General features: G+C 40.8%; 1 protein-coding gene across 6 annotated transcripts in view; it reads right to left on the bottom strand.

Moving 5' to 3' along the window:
* Positions 1–17,513, bottom strand: part of FNBP1 (formin binding protein 1) — a 133,850-nt gene that overhangs the window by 9,623 nt on the left and 106,714 nt on the right. For all 6 annotated transcript variants that reach the window (XM_061154412.1, XM_061154411.1, XM_061154413.1 and 3 more), the window contains 2 exons: positions 8,118–8,227; positions 2,226–2,358 (listed from right to left, as the gene is read on the bottom strand). In XM_061154412.1, coding sequence (XP_061010395.1) covers positions 2,226–2,358; positions 8,118–8,227 — 243 coding nt within the window. The remainder of the gene's footprint in view (positions 1–2,225; positions 2,359–8,117; positions 8,228–17,513) is intronic.

Below are 17,513 nucleotides of genomic sequence, written 5' to 3'. Positions count from 1 at the left end.
TCTGGTCTGAGCTCAGCTGAGGGCCTGAGCAAGCAGGGTTCAGGCCCCAAATCTGGGCTGCTGGCTGGTCCCTGAAGCCGGCTGGAGAAGGGCCCCGTGGCGGGGGTGAGGAGCCTCCAGCCTGCTTGCCGTGACTGTATAAACATGCGTGAAGGCAAAGCTGGAAGCGTGCAAGCAGACTTACATTCAGCCGTTGCTCATACGGTGACAGAAGGACACCGGCCTGTATTAAACTCCCGGGCTTTATTGCACAGCATGTGGGATCTTAGGGCTTCCCTAGTAGCTCAGCAGTAAGGGATCTGCCTGCCAATGCAGGAGACACGGGTTCGATCCCTGAATGGGGAAGAATCCCTGGAGGAGGGCATGGCAACCCACTCCAGTATTCCTGCCTGGGAAACTCAATGGGCAGAGGAGCCTGGTGGGCTATGGTCCACGGGATCACAAAAGAGTCAGACACGACTGAGCGACTAAACAACAACAACAACAATATGAGATCTTAGTTCCCAGACCAGAGATGGAACCCACGTCTGCATCCCTGCACTGGAGTCTCCGCCATTGGACCACCAGCGAAGTCCCAAGACTCTCGGGCTTTTTAAGCAGCTGTATGACTTCTGATAAGTCGCTTCTAGTTCCCCCGGTTCCAAAAATTCTGTGACCATGACGTCACACTGGGAACCATGAGGGTCCTGCCACACTTAAGCAGTGACTCAGTTTAAAAGCCACACTTCCCTTTTTTTTCCCCCTTAGGAGTGTAATTTTTTTTTAATAGTGAAGAAAACTTGTACACAGGAAATCAAAGTAGATCAAATTTTCTTCAGCAACCTTTGAAATAGTGTAAAAATGGCAAAAGAATCCAAATGACCAGAAAAGGACATTTCTAGGTTCTAAAATCTCAACCAATAATAACTTATTGACAGATTCTATAAAGAATGAAAAAAGTCATATTTGATTTTTCATGGCTAGAAATAATCTATTTTGTTCAGAATGATCAGTTACTAATCTATTTTTCTAGTCTTTACATTTTGGGGCTGGGGGAGAAGAATTTTGTTCACAGCTTAAACGATTCATTATGTGTGTTTCTTCTTTAAGTCTCATGTGTGTTTCCTACTGGTTTTCATCTTTTGATAATGGGTCTTTTGCAACAACAATGACATATTTCAATGGTTTCCCCCCACAACCTAGAAATAAACCCTTGTATTTATGATTAATTGGCTTATAACAGAGGTGCCAAGACAGTTCAAGGAGAGAAAAGGTCTTGTCAACAAATGGTGCTGGGAGAACTAAAAAAGAATGAATCTGGACCTCTACTTTTAACCATATACAAAAATTAACTCAAAATGAGCCAATATAAAAGTGAAAACTACAAAATTTCGAAGAAAACATAAGCATAAAGATTTGTGATCTTGGATTAGGTGCGTAGTTTATGCCACCAAAAGCACAAGTGATACAGAGGAAAAAAATGTGATAAATTAGGATGAAATTTCCTTTCATCATTAATATTAATTTCATCAAATTTAAAATGGTTTGGGAGTTCCCTGGCAGTCCAGTGGTTAGCACTCAGTGCTTCAACAGCCGGGGCCCGAGCTCAATCCCTGGTCAGGGAACCAAAATCCTGAAAGATGTGTGGCATGGTTAAAAAAAAAAAAAAAACTTTTATGCTTCAAAGGACATCTTGAAGAGAGTAGAAAAACAATACACAGAATGGAAAAAAACATCTGCAAATCATAGATCTGAAAAGGAATTTGCATCCAGAATATGTTTTGAAAATGTTCACACTGATAGGAAAGCCAGACAAAGACACTGCAAGACAATTACAAATATGAATGGCTTTCTTAAAATTGTCTTTTTGATTCACTGAGATGATGGACAACTGTATACGCCCAATTATATCCACTGTCAACACAAGATGAAACAAAACAACTTGGGTGAATTTAAGTGAAACACTTAAATGAAAAAAAAACACCCGTATGTAACTATAACCTTAAACAGTGTCTCCTTTAAGGGACACCATTAACATAGGATACGCTGAAAAGCAGAACACCAAATAGATGAGTGTCTTTTTCCTTTCATCAAAACTCGTGAAAACCTGACTTGTCCAGCGGCATCCCTCACAGGGGAAGAAATGCTGGCGCTCTACAACCTCATGCGTCCCATGACCCCACACCTACTTCCGTCTCTCTCTTTTTTTTTTCCAACAAAGCTTTTCCACAACAGCTTTTTCCTACCTCAAATTTCTGGGCCTCTAGTCTCAGTTTCTCTATATTTTGGCTGACTTCTGCTAATTTGTGATCCAAACTGCTGGGGTCTCCCATCTGTGGATTCTTTAGGTAGACATCTTTCATTTTTGTGATGGCATCTCTGAAAAAGAGAAGGGGCAGAATGTGGTCCAGTTAATGCCGTGTTAAATTTAGAGCAAATGACTACCTGCCAGGCAGGGGCCTGGGGGGGTGGGGTGAACAACTTTCCTGAACTTCAGCAAAAGAAACTCTACACCAATCGCCCAACACAAGACCAATGACACCAACTGCATTGAGAGTCATGGGAACTAGCTTAACCAAAAATATAGAAATAAGTGTAAGAGAATTTCTACATCTTCACCACCCCTCCACCTGTCTGCTCGCCTCTGAGCCCATACATCCTGCTGCCCATTGATGGGCACCATGAACCATCTGTTCTCTATAGGAGCCGTCTACCCACTTGCCCTCCCAGTCCACATACCCTGTTCTATCTTTTATATATATATATGTATATATTGGCCATGCGTGCCATGTGGAATCTTATTTCCCTTGTTGTTCAGTTACCAAGGGGTGTCTGATTCTTTGCAACCTCATGGACTGCAGCATGCCAAGCTTCCCTGTCCTTCACCATCTCCCAGAGTTTGCTCAGACTCATGTCCATCGAATTGGTGATTATATCTAACCATTTCATCCTCTGCTGCCCCCTTCTCCTTTTGCCCTCAATCTTTCCCAGCATCAGGGTCTTTTCCAGTGAGTCAGCTCTTTGCATCAGGTGGCAACGTATTGGAGCTTCAGCTGCAGCATCAGTCCTTCCAATGAACATTCAGGGTTGATTTCCTTTAGGATTGACTAGTTTGATCTTGCTGACTTGACCATGGATTGAACCTGGGTCCCAAACATTGGAAGCTCAGAGTCTTAACCAGTGAACCACTGGGGAAGTCCCATCACTCTACTTTCTTTTATTTCCACTGCATATATTACTTCCCAACATTACATGTCTTGTTATTATGCTCATTGCTTATTGTTTTTCTCTTCCTCCTAGAACAGTGGCTCTCTGAGAAGCTCTTTGGGCTCAAGCCCTTTTGTTGACATGATACACCCCCAGTGGCCAGACCACACCTGGCACACAATAGATGCTCAACAAGTATGTGACCTTCCCAGGTAGTGCGGCGGTAAAGAGTCTATCTGCCAATGCAGTAGACGCGAGAGATGTGGGACAAACTGTACGGTCATCCACAGGTTCACAAGTCGTCTCTTGACTTCATGACCTATTCCTCCAACTAGTGCCCTATTTCTCAGCTTCTCAAAAGAGGTGTTTAAAGTCATTATCTCCCATTCCTCTCCAGAAGTTTATCATTTTTATTAATCTTTTCAAGGAACCAACTTTTGGATCTGTTCATTCTCTCTGTTGAATATGTGGTTGTGTTTCACTAATTGGTACTCTTTCCTTTATTATTTATCTCCTTTTTTTCTGTCTTCTTTGCTTCAATTTGTTTCTAATATGTATTGAAAGCTGTTAATTTCCCTTTATAAGCATTGGCTTTAATGACATCCCCAAATGTAGGTGGAGAATGTGTGTTAAGTTCTGTTTCACATATTTTCTAATATCTATGATGATTTCTTCTTTAATCTATGTGTTACTTAGAGCTACATTCTTTTTTTAAAGCAGTAAAAACAGATTTTATTCAAAACTAATTGCAATTGGGGGAAAGAGGAGAGTGAAAAAGCTGATTCGAAACTCAACATTAAAAAAACTAAGATCATGGCAGTGGGTTGCATCACTTCATGGCAAATAGAAGGGAAAAAAGTGGAAGCAGTGACAGACTTTATTTTCTTGGGCTCCAGAATCACTGTGGATGGTGACTGCAGCCATGAAATTAAAAGATGCTTACTCCCTGGAAGGAAAGCTATGACAAACCTAGACAGCATATTAAAGAGCAGAGATCACTTTGCCAACAAAGGTCCGTATAGTTAAAGTTATGATTTTTCTAGTAGTCATGTGAGAGTTGGACCATGTGAGAGTTGGATCATATAGAAGGCTGAGCACTGAAGAACTGATGCTTTTGAATCGTGGTGTTGCAGAAGACTCTTGAGAGTCCTTTGGACTGTGAAGAGATCAAGCCAGTCAATCCTAAAGGAAATCAATCCTGAATTGTCATTGGAAGAACTGATGCTGAAGCTGAAGCTCCAATAATTTGGCCACCTGATGATCCTGATGGTAGGAAGGATTGAGGGCAGGAGGGGAAGGGGGTGACTGAGGAGGAGATGTTTGGATGGCATCAATGGACGTGAATTTGCACAAACTCCAGGAGATAGTGGAGGACAGAGGAGCCTGTCGTGCTGCCATCCAAGGAGTTGCAAAAGAGTTGGACACTACTTAGTGACTCAATAGCAACAAAGCTGGGTCCTCACTGTTGCGTGGGCTTTTCTCTAGTTGAGGGGGTGGGGACCACTCTCTAGTTATGGTGCATAGGCTTCTCACTGCAGTAGCTTCTCTTGTTGCAAAGCACGGGCTCTAGAGCACGGGCTCAGTAGTTGGGGTGCACGGGGTAGTTGCCCCATGGAATGTGGGATCTTCCTGGACCAGGGATCGAACCCATGTCTCCAGCATTGGCAGGCAGATTCTTTACCACTGAGCCGCCAGGGAAGCCCTGAAGTTGATCCTTTTGAACTGAATAGTTTGGGGGCGGGGGGGCGGTTATTTTGCTTGAAAGTCAGTCTTCTCACACCAGCTTCCTTCTAGTTGACACCTGCATGGTCTGTCATTTTCCATTCTTTACTCTCCACCTTTCTGCACCTAATGAGCTGGGTGTGTCGTTTGTAACCAGCACACAAGCGGTATGCCAGTTTTAGGTTTTTGTCCAGTTTGAAAATCTCTTTTAATTGGAACATGTAGTCTGTTCACATTTAACACACTGATTCATTTTATTTTACAAACACAATATGCCAGGCACTGTCCTCAGCCCTTGAGGTACCCTGATACACTTAATTCTTACACGGGCTTATATTAACTTCCTTTTCATGGTGAGGAAACTGAACTACCAAGAGGTTAAGAATCTTGTCCAAGGTTTGCAAATGAAACAGGTGGAACCGGATTGGAACTGGGGTGTCTAGTGTGCTTGGTATTTTAAATCTTCCACCCTAATTTGTGCTTTGATTTGTCCTGCCTATTTAATATATATTTTTTCTCTCCTATCTTGCCTTTTTGGATTGATTATTTTAAACAAAAATAAATCAAAAATCCAACCTTTTCCAGATCATGTCACCTCTGTGCAAAGCCTTTCATTTTCTGTTTGTCCTGCGTAAAATGTAAGTTGCATGAGAACAGATGTTTTTGATGTTTTGTTCATTCTTTATCCTCAAGGCCTAGAATATTCCCTTATACACAGTAAATGCTCAATAAATAGAGGTGAAGTGAATGATGAAGGTGATTTGCCTTATCACTAACAAGCGCTGCTCTGGGGGTTCAAAGGTCATACCATGGTCACAACCCAAGTGACAGAAACTTTTCTCCACGAAATCAAACAATTAGGGAGGGTCTGTCAGTCACTTATAAAGTGGTATTTCAGCTATCTGAGTCATAACATCCATGGAATTTTCTAGGCAAGAGTACTGGAGTGGGTTGCCACTTCCTTCTCCAGGGGATCTTCCCAACCCAGGGATCGAACCCGGGTCTCCCGCATTGTGGACAGACGCTTTACTGTCTGAGCCAGCAGGGAATCCCCATAACCTGCTACTCCAGTGCAAAGTATAACTGCTCACTTAGTAAACAGCATGAGGTTTATCATGGATTTATAAAGCCTTTTATATCTAGTCCCAGATGTCATAAATAGTACAAAGACAAAATTTTTATTTCACAAAGTATATTTTTAATTCAAACCTAGAACAAAGTTCATTATATGTGTTCTTTTTAACATACTGTAACAATGTTTATAAAGTGATATATTTTTCAGGAGTTGCTCTCCCAGGGATTAAAAAAAAAATTAAAAAACTACTTTTCATTTGCATGTATTTAAACTGACAGCCTTGCCAACTTTATTTATTTTTTTAATAACTAAATTGTAACGTCAGCTTCCATATCACTGGGCTTCCCTGGTAGCTCAGCTGGTAAAGAATCTGCCTACAAAAAATAATAAAAAAGAAAAAAAAAAAAAAAAAGAATCTGCCTACAATGCAGAAGACCCCGGTTCGATTCCTGGGTCGGGAAGATCTGCTGGAGAAGGGATAGGCTACCCACTCCAGTATTCTTGGGCTTCCCTGGTAGCTCAGCTGGAAAAGAATCTGCCTGCAATGTGGGAGACCTGGGTTTGATCCCTGGGTTGGGAAGATCCCCTGGAGAAGGGAAAGGTTACCCACTCCAGTATTCTGGCCTGGAGAATTCCATGGGCCACATAGTCCATGGGGTCACAAAAAGTTGGACACGGCTGAGCGACTTTCACTCACTCACTCAGCATCGATGAATTTATGCAGGACTATCATGTGGCCTACTTCATGCCACACAACATGTAGAATCTTAGTTCCCTGACCAGGGGTTGAATCCATGGCCCCTGTATTGGAAGTGTGGCGTCTGAACCACTGGACTACCAGGGAAGTCCCTCAAGTTATCCTTGAAGTTCAAATCTCCACTAATAAATGATTCACTTAACTCCCTCAGTGAGAATATAGAAAGTGAAGGACAACAAAGTGGCTTTTCTCTTTTTAAATTAAGATTACAGATTACAGAGAAGGCAATGGCACCCCACTCCAGGACTCTTGCCTGGAAAATCCCATGGACGGAGGAGCCTGGTAGGCTGCAGTCCATGGGGTCGCTAAGAGTCGGACACGACTGGGCGACTTCACTTTCACTTTTCACTTTCAAGCATTGGAGAAGGAAATGGCAACCCACTCCAGTGTTCTTGCCTGGAGAATCCCCAGGGACGGGGGAGCCTGGTGGGCTGCCATCTGCGGGGTCGCACAGAGTCGGACACAACTGAAGCGACTTAGCCGCAGCAGCAGCAGCAGCATAGTTGATTAACAATGCTGTGTTAGTTTCAGGTATATAGCGAAGTGATTCAGTTATACATACATATCTAACTCTTTTTTTCAGACTCTTTTTCCTTATTGGTTATTACAAAATATTGACTTGCTGTTGCTCAGTCGCCAAGTCGCATCCGACTCCTTGCAACCCCAGGGTCTGCAGAATGCCAGCGACAGCAGAAATAGAAATGTCTATTTTTAGTGCTAATGCAAAGGTAAATGAAAAGCGCTTTTTAAACCTGTGCAGTATGTTTATCTTCTCGACAAAAATCATAACTATTAAACTGAATAAATTTCCTATAATGGAAGGTGATTTATGAATAAGGTGGCTTGCTCAGACATCATACAGACTTTGGTATACCACAGAATGTTTTGTACTTGTGAAATTCTCTGATCTAAGCTGATGTTATATTCCATGGTGACAACATGGTAAATGTAGTGTTACTAAAGTAAGTGAACATATTAAAAAAAAAAAAAAAAAGGAGAGAGATAACCATAATGCATTTTGTTCCCCAAACTTAGAATAATACCTATTTGTTAAAAGAATCCTCCCTGTCTTTATTTATTTTCATAATTATTATTTTGGCCATGAGGTGTGGCATGTGGGAATATGTGATCTTAGTTTCCCCACCAGGGGTTGAACCTGTGCCCCCCTGCATTGGAAGCACAGAGGCTTAGCCACTGGACGACCAGCAAAGTCCCCAGGAATCCTCTCTGTCTTTAATAAAGCAATCCAGTAGACTAGCTATGGCCAAACACATGGCTAAAATAACCACCCAAATTAAAATCTAATTTAGGGCCTCCCATCTTTCCAAACTGAACTCTTTCCAAAAGTTCTTAGTAAGTCGTTTCAATCCACTCTACCTTTGATCCATCTCCTTTTGGATTTCTTTATTTAATTCATCGACTTTCTGTTGGAGCTTTTTCCTTCTCTGTTCGGGTGGGAGGTTGCTGAAATCTTCTGGTGTCGCGCCCTGCAGATACAAACAGAAATGAGCCAGAAAGCCTCCTTGAAAAAAAGACACCGAGAGAAGCCTGCAGGGAGATTCCCCAGACACCAGGGCGATGCAGATGTCTGCGTGTGCTTTCATGAAATAAATTAAGCTCTTTCCCACAACACCCAGCTGAGATGCAAAAATCCATGCATGCAAACTGCAAAGGCCCCGCAAACCGTTTTCCATGCCGGCCCACTGCCTCCGACAAGGAAGGGAGCCCTGAGACAGGAAGATAGACTTTTGACCCCAGCGAGAATCAGTAAGGAGCAAGTCTGGAGACTGAGTCTGCACCTAGCTGTCAATGTGGGTGGCAACACTGAAGCTTTAGGCTTATGTTTTCTTCCTACAAAAAAACTGGTAAGTGCCCCCATCAACTGTTTCATGTTGATGGCACTTTTCCTTACCCCACCCCCACCCCCATCCCGTCTGAGTATTCCTTCCCGTCTCTGCACACAGGCTGAGGCCAAAAGTTTCCATCCCTGTGAAGTGACAGATGGGACATCTAGTTCCTCCGAGAATGTGGGTGAAGAGGATATTAAGGAAAAAAATCCTCCCCCCGCTCCCATCCACTCTCCTTGCCTCTGCTTCCTCTAAAAGGCCCATCACTTCTTTTTTGTCACCTTTAGGATCATCTAAGAGAATTCTCAGAGAATCACCCCCACCCCCATCCCCCTAGTTTCAAAACCAACTTTCCATAATGTCTGAAATCAGCCTCAGCTGTTTCTAACTCATCAGAAGAGGTACACTTGGCTTTTTGCTGCACTACATGGCATGTGGGACCTTAGTTCCCTGACCAGGGATCGCACCCATGCCCGCTGCATTGGAAGGCAGAGTCTTAACCACTGGACCGCCAGGGAAGTCTTGGAAGAAGTATTTTTGATATCTTGATTCCCTTTCAAAAACAACTGCTCTCTTTCCTCTGTGTATGTGTTATAAGTAGAAAAGATCAACCGTGAGTTGCCAGACTTTTACCCACGCTTACTTGTCATTTCCTTAAATGAGGCTATTTTCATGAAGAAAGAGAAATTTGCTCAATAGCCAGGGATAAGCCGGGGAATTTGAAAAGAGATTTTGCTTTAGAATCCCTTTTAAAAAAAGGCAAGATGGGTTTGCTTGGGAGTGGATGGAAAAGAAGGGACCTGGATAATGTAATTGCAAAATCAGCTTGAGTTTGCCAAGCAGCTTACACGGGCGCTTGTGACTGAAGTTCCTAGGCTGCTTATTAGAAAATGCCAGGCTGCTGGATTGGAAGTTTGTGATTCAGCAAATAGTTCACCACTAAGGCCACCAAAGACCTTTCAGCTAATATTCTCAAAGACTGTGTGTGTGTCTGTGCGTGCGCATGCATGTGTTTGAGTGGGACGAGATCTGAGTGAAAGCAAAATAGAAGTGATTATTCCCTAATGCCAAACCAAGAAAGTTCAACTTGCTTCTAAAGCTAAGATGAAGCCAACTAATCTTCAATATAATAATAAAGCAGACTTGTTTTTCCTTTTCCATATAATACCCGAAACCTCAACTGCTTTCCAATTTTCTCAACTCAGTCACTGAGCCCGAAAGCTCAATAGTTTTTTCTCATGCTGAACTGACTTAAATCAGCATGTTTTCTGGAACTGGAAATTTTGTTTTCATTTTTGTTTTAATGCTAGAATGTGACAAAACAGTGTAAGACGCACTGCTTCAGAAGTCAGGAAACCTAGTAAGTGGTCGATATTCATTCATTCAGATGCTCTGAGCCTCACTATGGGCTGTGAGAGCCAAAGACCTTTCTACAATGATGGAAATGCTTTCACATGTCCACACTGTCCGACCTGGTAGCCGCACATGGCTGCTGATCCCTTGAAATGTGCCCAGTGCAATTGTGGAACTACCAACTTAAAAATTTTAGTTACATGGGAGATTCAGGTCAACAGTTCTTCTAGATCCAAAGAAACTCAGGTCTCTGGACAGTACCTTCAAAAGTTCATTTTGTCCTATTCGCCTTTTGAAGCTTGAATTCTTTCAAATGATACTCTAACCTATGATTTATTTTGCCACGAAGGAATTTTTATTTCTGCCTTCGAGTTGGAGTAGATTTTCTGAACTCTTTAGAGGGGCCCCAAAGAGACTGGCCCTACCAGGGTTTGGAAGAGGGGCTGCAGGCAAGTATGTATATTTTCAATGGCTGTGACTCTAAGGAGATCTTGTTTTACCTGCCACCAGAATCAAACACTTGCTCCCTTGACATGAGCTACTTTTTGAGATTTATAATTTTTATACCCACTCTGTCTTTGTGTAACTTCTTTATTAGCTTCAAAGTGAGGGCATCAAGCAACAATATCTCAAACAGAAAGACTGTCTGATAATATTATCTTTGGCCGCCAGCACCTCAGCAAAGAACAAATAAAGGGCAAAAAAGAAGCCCTGGCATCTGACAGATTCCCAGTTAATTGATCCACTTTCTCCCAAATTCATACTGATGTTCATTTAAACATCTAGATCTTTCCTTCTTGTAGACACTTTAATCGAAAACTCTTCTCAGGATTTTATTTTACCCTCTAAGAAATGTTTCATTTAATCAAAAATTCTTTCTCTTTAGGGCTGGATCAGTTGTCAAATACTGGGTTGGGCTGAAAAAATGATGTATATACTTTTATATGTGTACTCAAACACATGTATAAGTACATACATAGATAACCATAAAATACTGTCCTACATTCTCAATAACAGTGCATAAAATGCTGATGTTATTCCTGGTTGAACTGTCAAGTTCATCACTGTCTGTGATTTCAGGATATTCTCAGCTGTGGTGTTTGAGATTACTCTATAACTTACACATATCTGAAGGACAATACAGGTTATGTGGTTAAGAGTTTCTTTTAATAGATTTAATGATTAGTTTGACTATTTACTAGGGCTATGAAATTAAAAGTAGAAACACCGAACACTAAAGAAATCATTTTAGAAAGGCTTAGGAGGCTCTTTTCATTGTCCATAAAATTGTCTTTGATTTCTTGAATCAGTTATGCACAAGGCACCAATGTATTTACGGAGCAACTTAAAAGTTTCATGACCTTCAATTCTCGAAGGTGCCTTAGACCTGAGTCTGAGCCCAACATCATTCCTGCATGCCTCCCTCAGGTCCCCAGTGTTTTTCATCGGCTTTTGTGCCTCCTGGAGAGGAGCAACTTTCAACTATTAAATTTGCTTTCATTTAGAATGATGCAATATATAAACTTCCTCATATTTAATATTTATATTTATGTTCATATTTAAATAAAGCTTATCAACGTCTGTCATCCTCTTAAGACTCCAGTAGTAAAGAAAACCAAATCATGAGTTAAGCGTTAATTTTCTTAATGGGGAAAGATTATGATCACCTCTGTTAGAGTCTGGATCTTGGTATTCCAGAGGTCTAATAAGGAAACACCAACAAAGGCACACAAGGGAAACACACATCAACAGTTAACCCTGAAGATAGGTTGCGCATGGCCCAGCACCCACAAAACGCACAAAAAGACCTGATTAGATTCAGGACATGCAGGGAATAGTTGTGCTTACCAGCTTGAGAGAAAGCTTCATGTAAAAATCGAAGGGGTAACAGGGAAAAAAAGAGAGAGAGAGAGAGAAACAACAACACATGAGAAGAAGAGGAACTTGGTCCGTTCCGCTGAATTAACATAACACGTAAATTCAACCTGGCACTTTGTGAACATGACTTGTAGCGGATCTGTGCCAAAATTCCCAAGAGGGGCAATCTACCCAAGCCTTTCTTTAGCGGCCACGTTGCCAGAGTAAAGTATATAGGCAGGAAAGGAGAGCTTCTGTTTACCGTTCTGGACTGGTCACGTCGGCCTGAGTATAAACTAATACAAGTTTGCAGTCGGTGACATATCATGATTATAAAAGATAGAAATGATCACAGAGCCTTTTGTTCACCAAATTTCCCATGGAAAGTTTCACACAGACTAAAAGAGTTGGGAAACCAATGCATTCCACAACATACCTGTGATATTTTTATCTTAAGGGACTCTAATAATCCGAACACTGGCATTTCCTAAAGGTATTAAGGCAAAGTCTCAAATCAGTAAATGGGAACCAAGGACTGGAAGATGCTCTGAAACCTGACCTGCAAGAACCAGGAAGCCTCCCAACACCAGGTTGGAGATGAATGCTCTCCCCCACCTGTGTACTGCCGGCACTTCCTACTATACAGAAGATGTCTTCTGGGGCTTTCTATCAAACTGGGGGCCCCACCCACAGAGGTTGCATAGCACCTGGGGTGTTAACAGAAGTTGCTGCTCTTGCAAGTGACTTTTAGGAAACAGACTTTTAGGAAACTGTCTTTACTACTGAGGGGTACTTACTCCTCGCCACTGTGGATTTCCTATTAATTACCAGGACATAGCAGCTTGCAATTCTGCTAGTCCTGGAGGTTGGCAAAACTGTACCAGTATTGTACTATACTGGATCCAAAACCAGATTAAAAGGTATCTCAAAATTAGGAAAAGAAACACTGATTCTTCAGTGATAGGTGAGACATGCTTTTTGGCAATAAAGCTGTATTTTGAGAGTTTGGTGCATATATACTCGGCTGTTGTAATCCTAAAAGTTCAGGCAATCGGGGGGATCCAAAAATACATTAGAGATAGAGTAGCAGAGAAAGTGCCCCTTGAATTTGTTTACTTACTTAGGTATTTATTTATTTGGCTGCACCCAGTCTTAGTTGTGGCATGTGGGATCTCTAGTTTCAGCAAGCAAACTCTTAGTTGCCCCATGTGGGATCTAGTTCCCAGATGAGGGATCGAACCTCGGCCCCCTGCATCTGGAACAGAGTCTTAGCCACTGGACCACCAGGAAGTCCCCAGGGCCCTTTGGTTTTAAATTGGGAGGGAACAGGGTATTAAAAACTCCTTAACTAGATTTTTAAAATCTTATTATTCAGATTAACTCAAAGTTGATACTTCATTGTGAATAGGCATTAAGCTTTTAAAGACATTTTCCCTCTGGGGGAAAAACACTTTTAAGGAAAGGCATAGCAAGACAAAATTTTGGGAAGAAAAGGTACAGATCGTCATATTTGTGATAGCTCTCAGACAGACAACCTACATAACGCCTCAAGCCCTCCTGTAAATTTTAGCACAGATCTGTTTATCACAATTTGAGTTTTTTACAGACAATGCTTTCGGTGCACAGCAGAAAACTTTGCAAATATCTTCCTTGCAAAGCAGATGACCGTACACAAATGTTTTCTCACACATCACCATGTAAATATTGCTAATTTGAACTTGGCACTGTACTTGCTGTCTATTCGGCTACTTCCATGACTTAAAGTAATATATAAATATATATTTAAAAATTTATTTATTTTTAAAGTAATATATTTTTTTCTTAGCCATTCCAAAAACAGAATTCTAACATCAAGACTAATAACACAGGACTATTACCACTTCATAATAAAAATAATTTATTAGGATTGAGAACCGATCCCAATAGAAATAGGCAATATTGAATTCTCAAATCCAGTTTTCTGAAGTGGATGATGATGGATAATCTACAAGAAGTGCCATCAGGTCTACAGTATAATCTTTTTAATGACTATAAACTGGTTTTTGGTCTTAAGTTGCAAGCCAGCCAGTTAGATCCTTTTAAATTAAAAACTGAATCACCTGCCAAGAGAATACTTTGAAAGGCTGCATTAAGTGCGTTGCGCGACACCTGAAGTACTAAAAAGCTGTCAGTTTCAGGCAGCGATTATGGAGCCTGGGGAGCCACGAGTGTCAATAACACATGAGGGCACACAGAGCCGGCGGATCCATGTGTTATCGGGCCGTCACAGGTACTAACCTCAAGTACAGAGAAAGGGGACAGTGAACATGAATATATAAGAGTCTGTGATCTAAGGTCCACGGAAGGTCATTTCACCGCTCTGCGACCTTGCTCAGGCTTCGCTGATTTTTTTTTTTTGGTTGTCCTTTACGGACCCATCTGTTTCAGACGTGCATGTGGGTAAGGGAGCCACACACGGCCGTCTGCGAGAGTGTGATTCTCCCGTGACCAGCTGCGTGTTAGGGGTGAGGTTCTGCCGTAAAAACATACTCAGTGACACCAGCTCAGACAGCGGTCCCCATCAAAGCAAAGGGGAGAAACGCAAGCTCAGCCCACTGACATTTTTAGGAAGCTCGTTATTGGGAAGTTTGGCTCCTTTTTCCACGCAACTTTCCGGGATGAAGGAGCCTGCGGTTGGGTGGGTACAAGGGGGCGTCTCCTGGCGTCTGGGTCAGAGAGCACCTGGGTCCCCAGTCTTGCTGCTGTCACAGGGGTTAGTGCCTGTGCCGTGACCGCATGACCTGGCGTCACAGGTAAACTTACAACATAGTCCCTAGCTTCAAAAGCATACGTGGGTTTCCCTATCGTCCTCTTCATGAGTTCTTTGTGAAAACAGAGAGACTGAGTCTGCCAATAATCAGCAAGAGAACAAAGTAAATCAAATGAAATTAACCAGAAGACTGTAACATCCGACAAACAATTGGTAGGGGTTTTCAAAATCTTTTGATCAACGTTGATGGTATTTTTCCATACAATGAACTCTAAAGTGCGGGGAGGGGGGAGATACGTCTATATTTCAGATGTAGAAGGCCCTTACTCAGATCAGGAAATCTTAAGACAGTAAAGTCACACTTCGTAGATTGCAAATTGAGAACACACAATCACGCTTCATTTTTCTTTGACTTAAAGATGAAATAGTGGTTAATAAGGGTGGCATGCCAATCTCTAAAGATGTTCAATGAGACATTTTCTTACAAATGTGAATGATATACAACAAAAAATAGTTTATCCTACTTAGTCAGAAACAAAATCAGTTATGTGACGAAATATTTGCATTGCATTTACACATTCTGATAATCAGAAACAAATGATTAAAATCTAGATCAGAAAGCTGCAGAACATGATAAAAGACTCATTAAAATCACAGATTTGTTATTCTCCTAGAGTCCTTTTCCTGTCTTTGGCACAATAATCTTGAAGTTAAAAAGTGGAATAAATGAAATACTAGCGAGGACTGTGTCATTTTAGTTAGGGATCCTGTTAAACCACGTACCTTCTGTTTTGAAATTGCTTTAAAATCAAATTTATTTCCCCAAACTTCAGATTTTTTTTAAACTTCCTTATCTTACTTCTATGATGCATTTCCTTTTCTTTTTTCGCACTGCTATTTCCTGAAGAAAAGCACATCAAATCTGACCCTAAAAACAGATCAACTAAAAATGAGAGAAGCAAAAATATGTTTATATTTATTTACTGATGCTTCATGTGTGTGTGTATTTACTCTCAAAAACACACTCACCGTTTAGGAAATATAAAGATAGAGGTTTGCTGAGCACAGATTTGAGGTGTAAGAAATAAAATTTATTTTGCTAATTATGTTTTTTTTTTTTAAAGAGAAGGGCATTGCTTCAATTAATCAAAATAACCCATTTCTCATTTCACTGTTTTTGTTTTCAAGTGTTTATTTTTTTCCTAGTCATCTTTTCTTATGCTTATTGATTACTGACATTCTTGGTCTCTTCCTAAACATTTAGAGAACACCATGAAACATGCTTCAGAAACCATTTGCCACCAAGATTGTGATGTTGACAGAAGAATGGACTAGATACATATACAAACAGTGAACAACCATGAATATTCGACATTTTTCATTATGAGATCCCAAAAGACAATGCAGACATATTTTCATAAATATAATAAATGAGTGCTCTGTAAAGGTTTTGGAAGCAGCAGAGGTGGGGTAACTGTTTTACAGTTAATGTAAAATTTCCTAGTTGATAGTCTAGTATAGCGACCTATAGTCATTTGTTGGAGATTCTTCCATGAACAAGGAGCAGAGATGGATGGAGAATTAATTCTAAAAGCCAGCATAATGGAGATCTAATTATAGAGTTCAACATGAGCCATCATCCACTGCTGAAGCTATATTCTGCCTTCTAACAAGGGCGCTCTTGAAATCTTTAGGAAATTAAATTCTAATTCTTACCCTGATATGCTGGGTAACCTTAAAACAGGATAATTCCACCAACTACACTCTTTGCAGAAAACTTTCAGATTCTATTACTAAAGGAATCAACATATAAAAAAAATGAGGGTTTTGCCCCTTAATTTAAAAGGTAACAATGTAGCTATTTTTTTAAAACATCTTTTATACACAGAGGAAAGGACAAGTAAAAATTTGTTACAAGGAACACATCTCCACTACAACCATATTGCAACTCTCACAGAACAGAATAAAAGAAAACCTTACCACATATGCATTTAATGTTTGTTTACTCATTATTCATTATAAAGAGTATTTTGGGATGGCTTAGACTGACCATTTAGGTTTATTCAAGAGGCTACAAATGAATGACCTTGTTCCAATTTTTTTCTAAAAAACCAAACTGGTATCTGCTTTGGACTGCTGATCAATTCCATAAAACCCTATGACTTAAGCACATGTGAACTTAATTAGGATGGCAAAACTGAGTCAATCAGAATAAAACAGGTTCTTCTTGAGAACACATAGACTCTCAGATCATAAACAGGTTCTCTGGCTTTAAATCCTGGCTATATATCTTCCTAGCTTCATCTTTGTAGGTACCAGTTTGCTTATCAGTAAAATAAAGAAATCTTAGTACCTAGGTTCAAAGGGTGGTTGACAGAATTAAATGAGCACATAGAACAGAGTCTGGCCAATGACAAGTATATGATAAATATCAGCTGCTATTATTTCACCCTTTCAAGATACATACTGCGCTAGCTCTTATGCAGTCAGATCTGTTACCAGATGTTTGATCCACAGCTTGTAAATTCACCAAAACAGCTAAAGAAACCCCTGTAATCCATACCATTTCCCCGCAGACCCGGAGGCATAGCTCAGAGAGAAGTACCCTCTTTATACACTTTTTTCAGTAATTATTAAGCAAATTTTTTCTGACTGTGCAGTGATTTTCACCTCTTCAAATGTTGCTAGCTTTAGAAACCGAATCTAAGTTTCCTTTTTTTGGTAAGATCATGGTAAAATATTAATGACTTAGATATTTCAGAAAGGAAATGAAGCAAGGTCCCACCAAAATGGATTACAGACAATAAAGAACTCTGGCTGGCTGGCTTCCCCTCTCTCTCCTTCCATCCATCCTACCTCCTTCCATTATTTTGTTTTCTTTTTTTGCTCTCTCTGTGGCTCTTCTTCTTTCCGGCTATAATGAATCATAGGTTCTTATTGTTTTATGTTATGGGAAAACACAATGGA

The sequence above is a fragment of the Dama dama genome, chromosome 11 (assembly GCF_033118175.1).
Source record: "Dama dama isolate Ldn47 chromosome 11, ASM3311817v1, whole genome shotgun sequence".
NCBI classification, from domain to species: domain Eukaryota; kingdom Metazoa; phylum Chordata; class Mammalia; order Artiodactyla; family Cervidae; genus Dama; species Dama dama.
The sequence above is the reverse complement of the archived record's forward strand: the minus strand, read 5'-3'. Positions and strand labels throughout refer to the sequence as shown.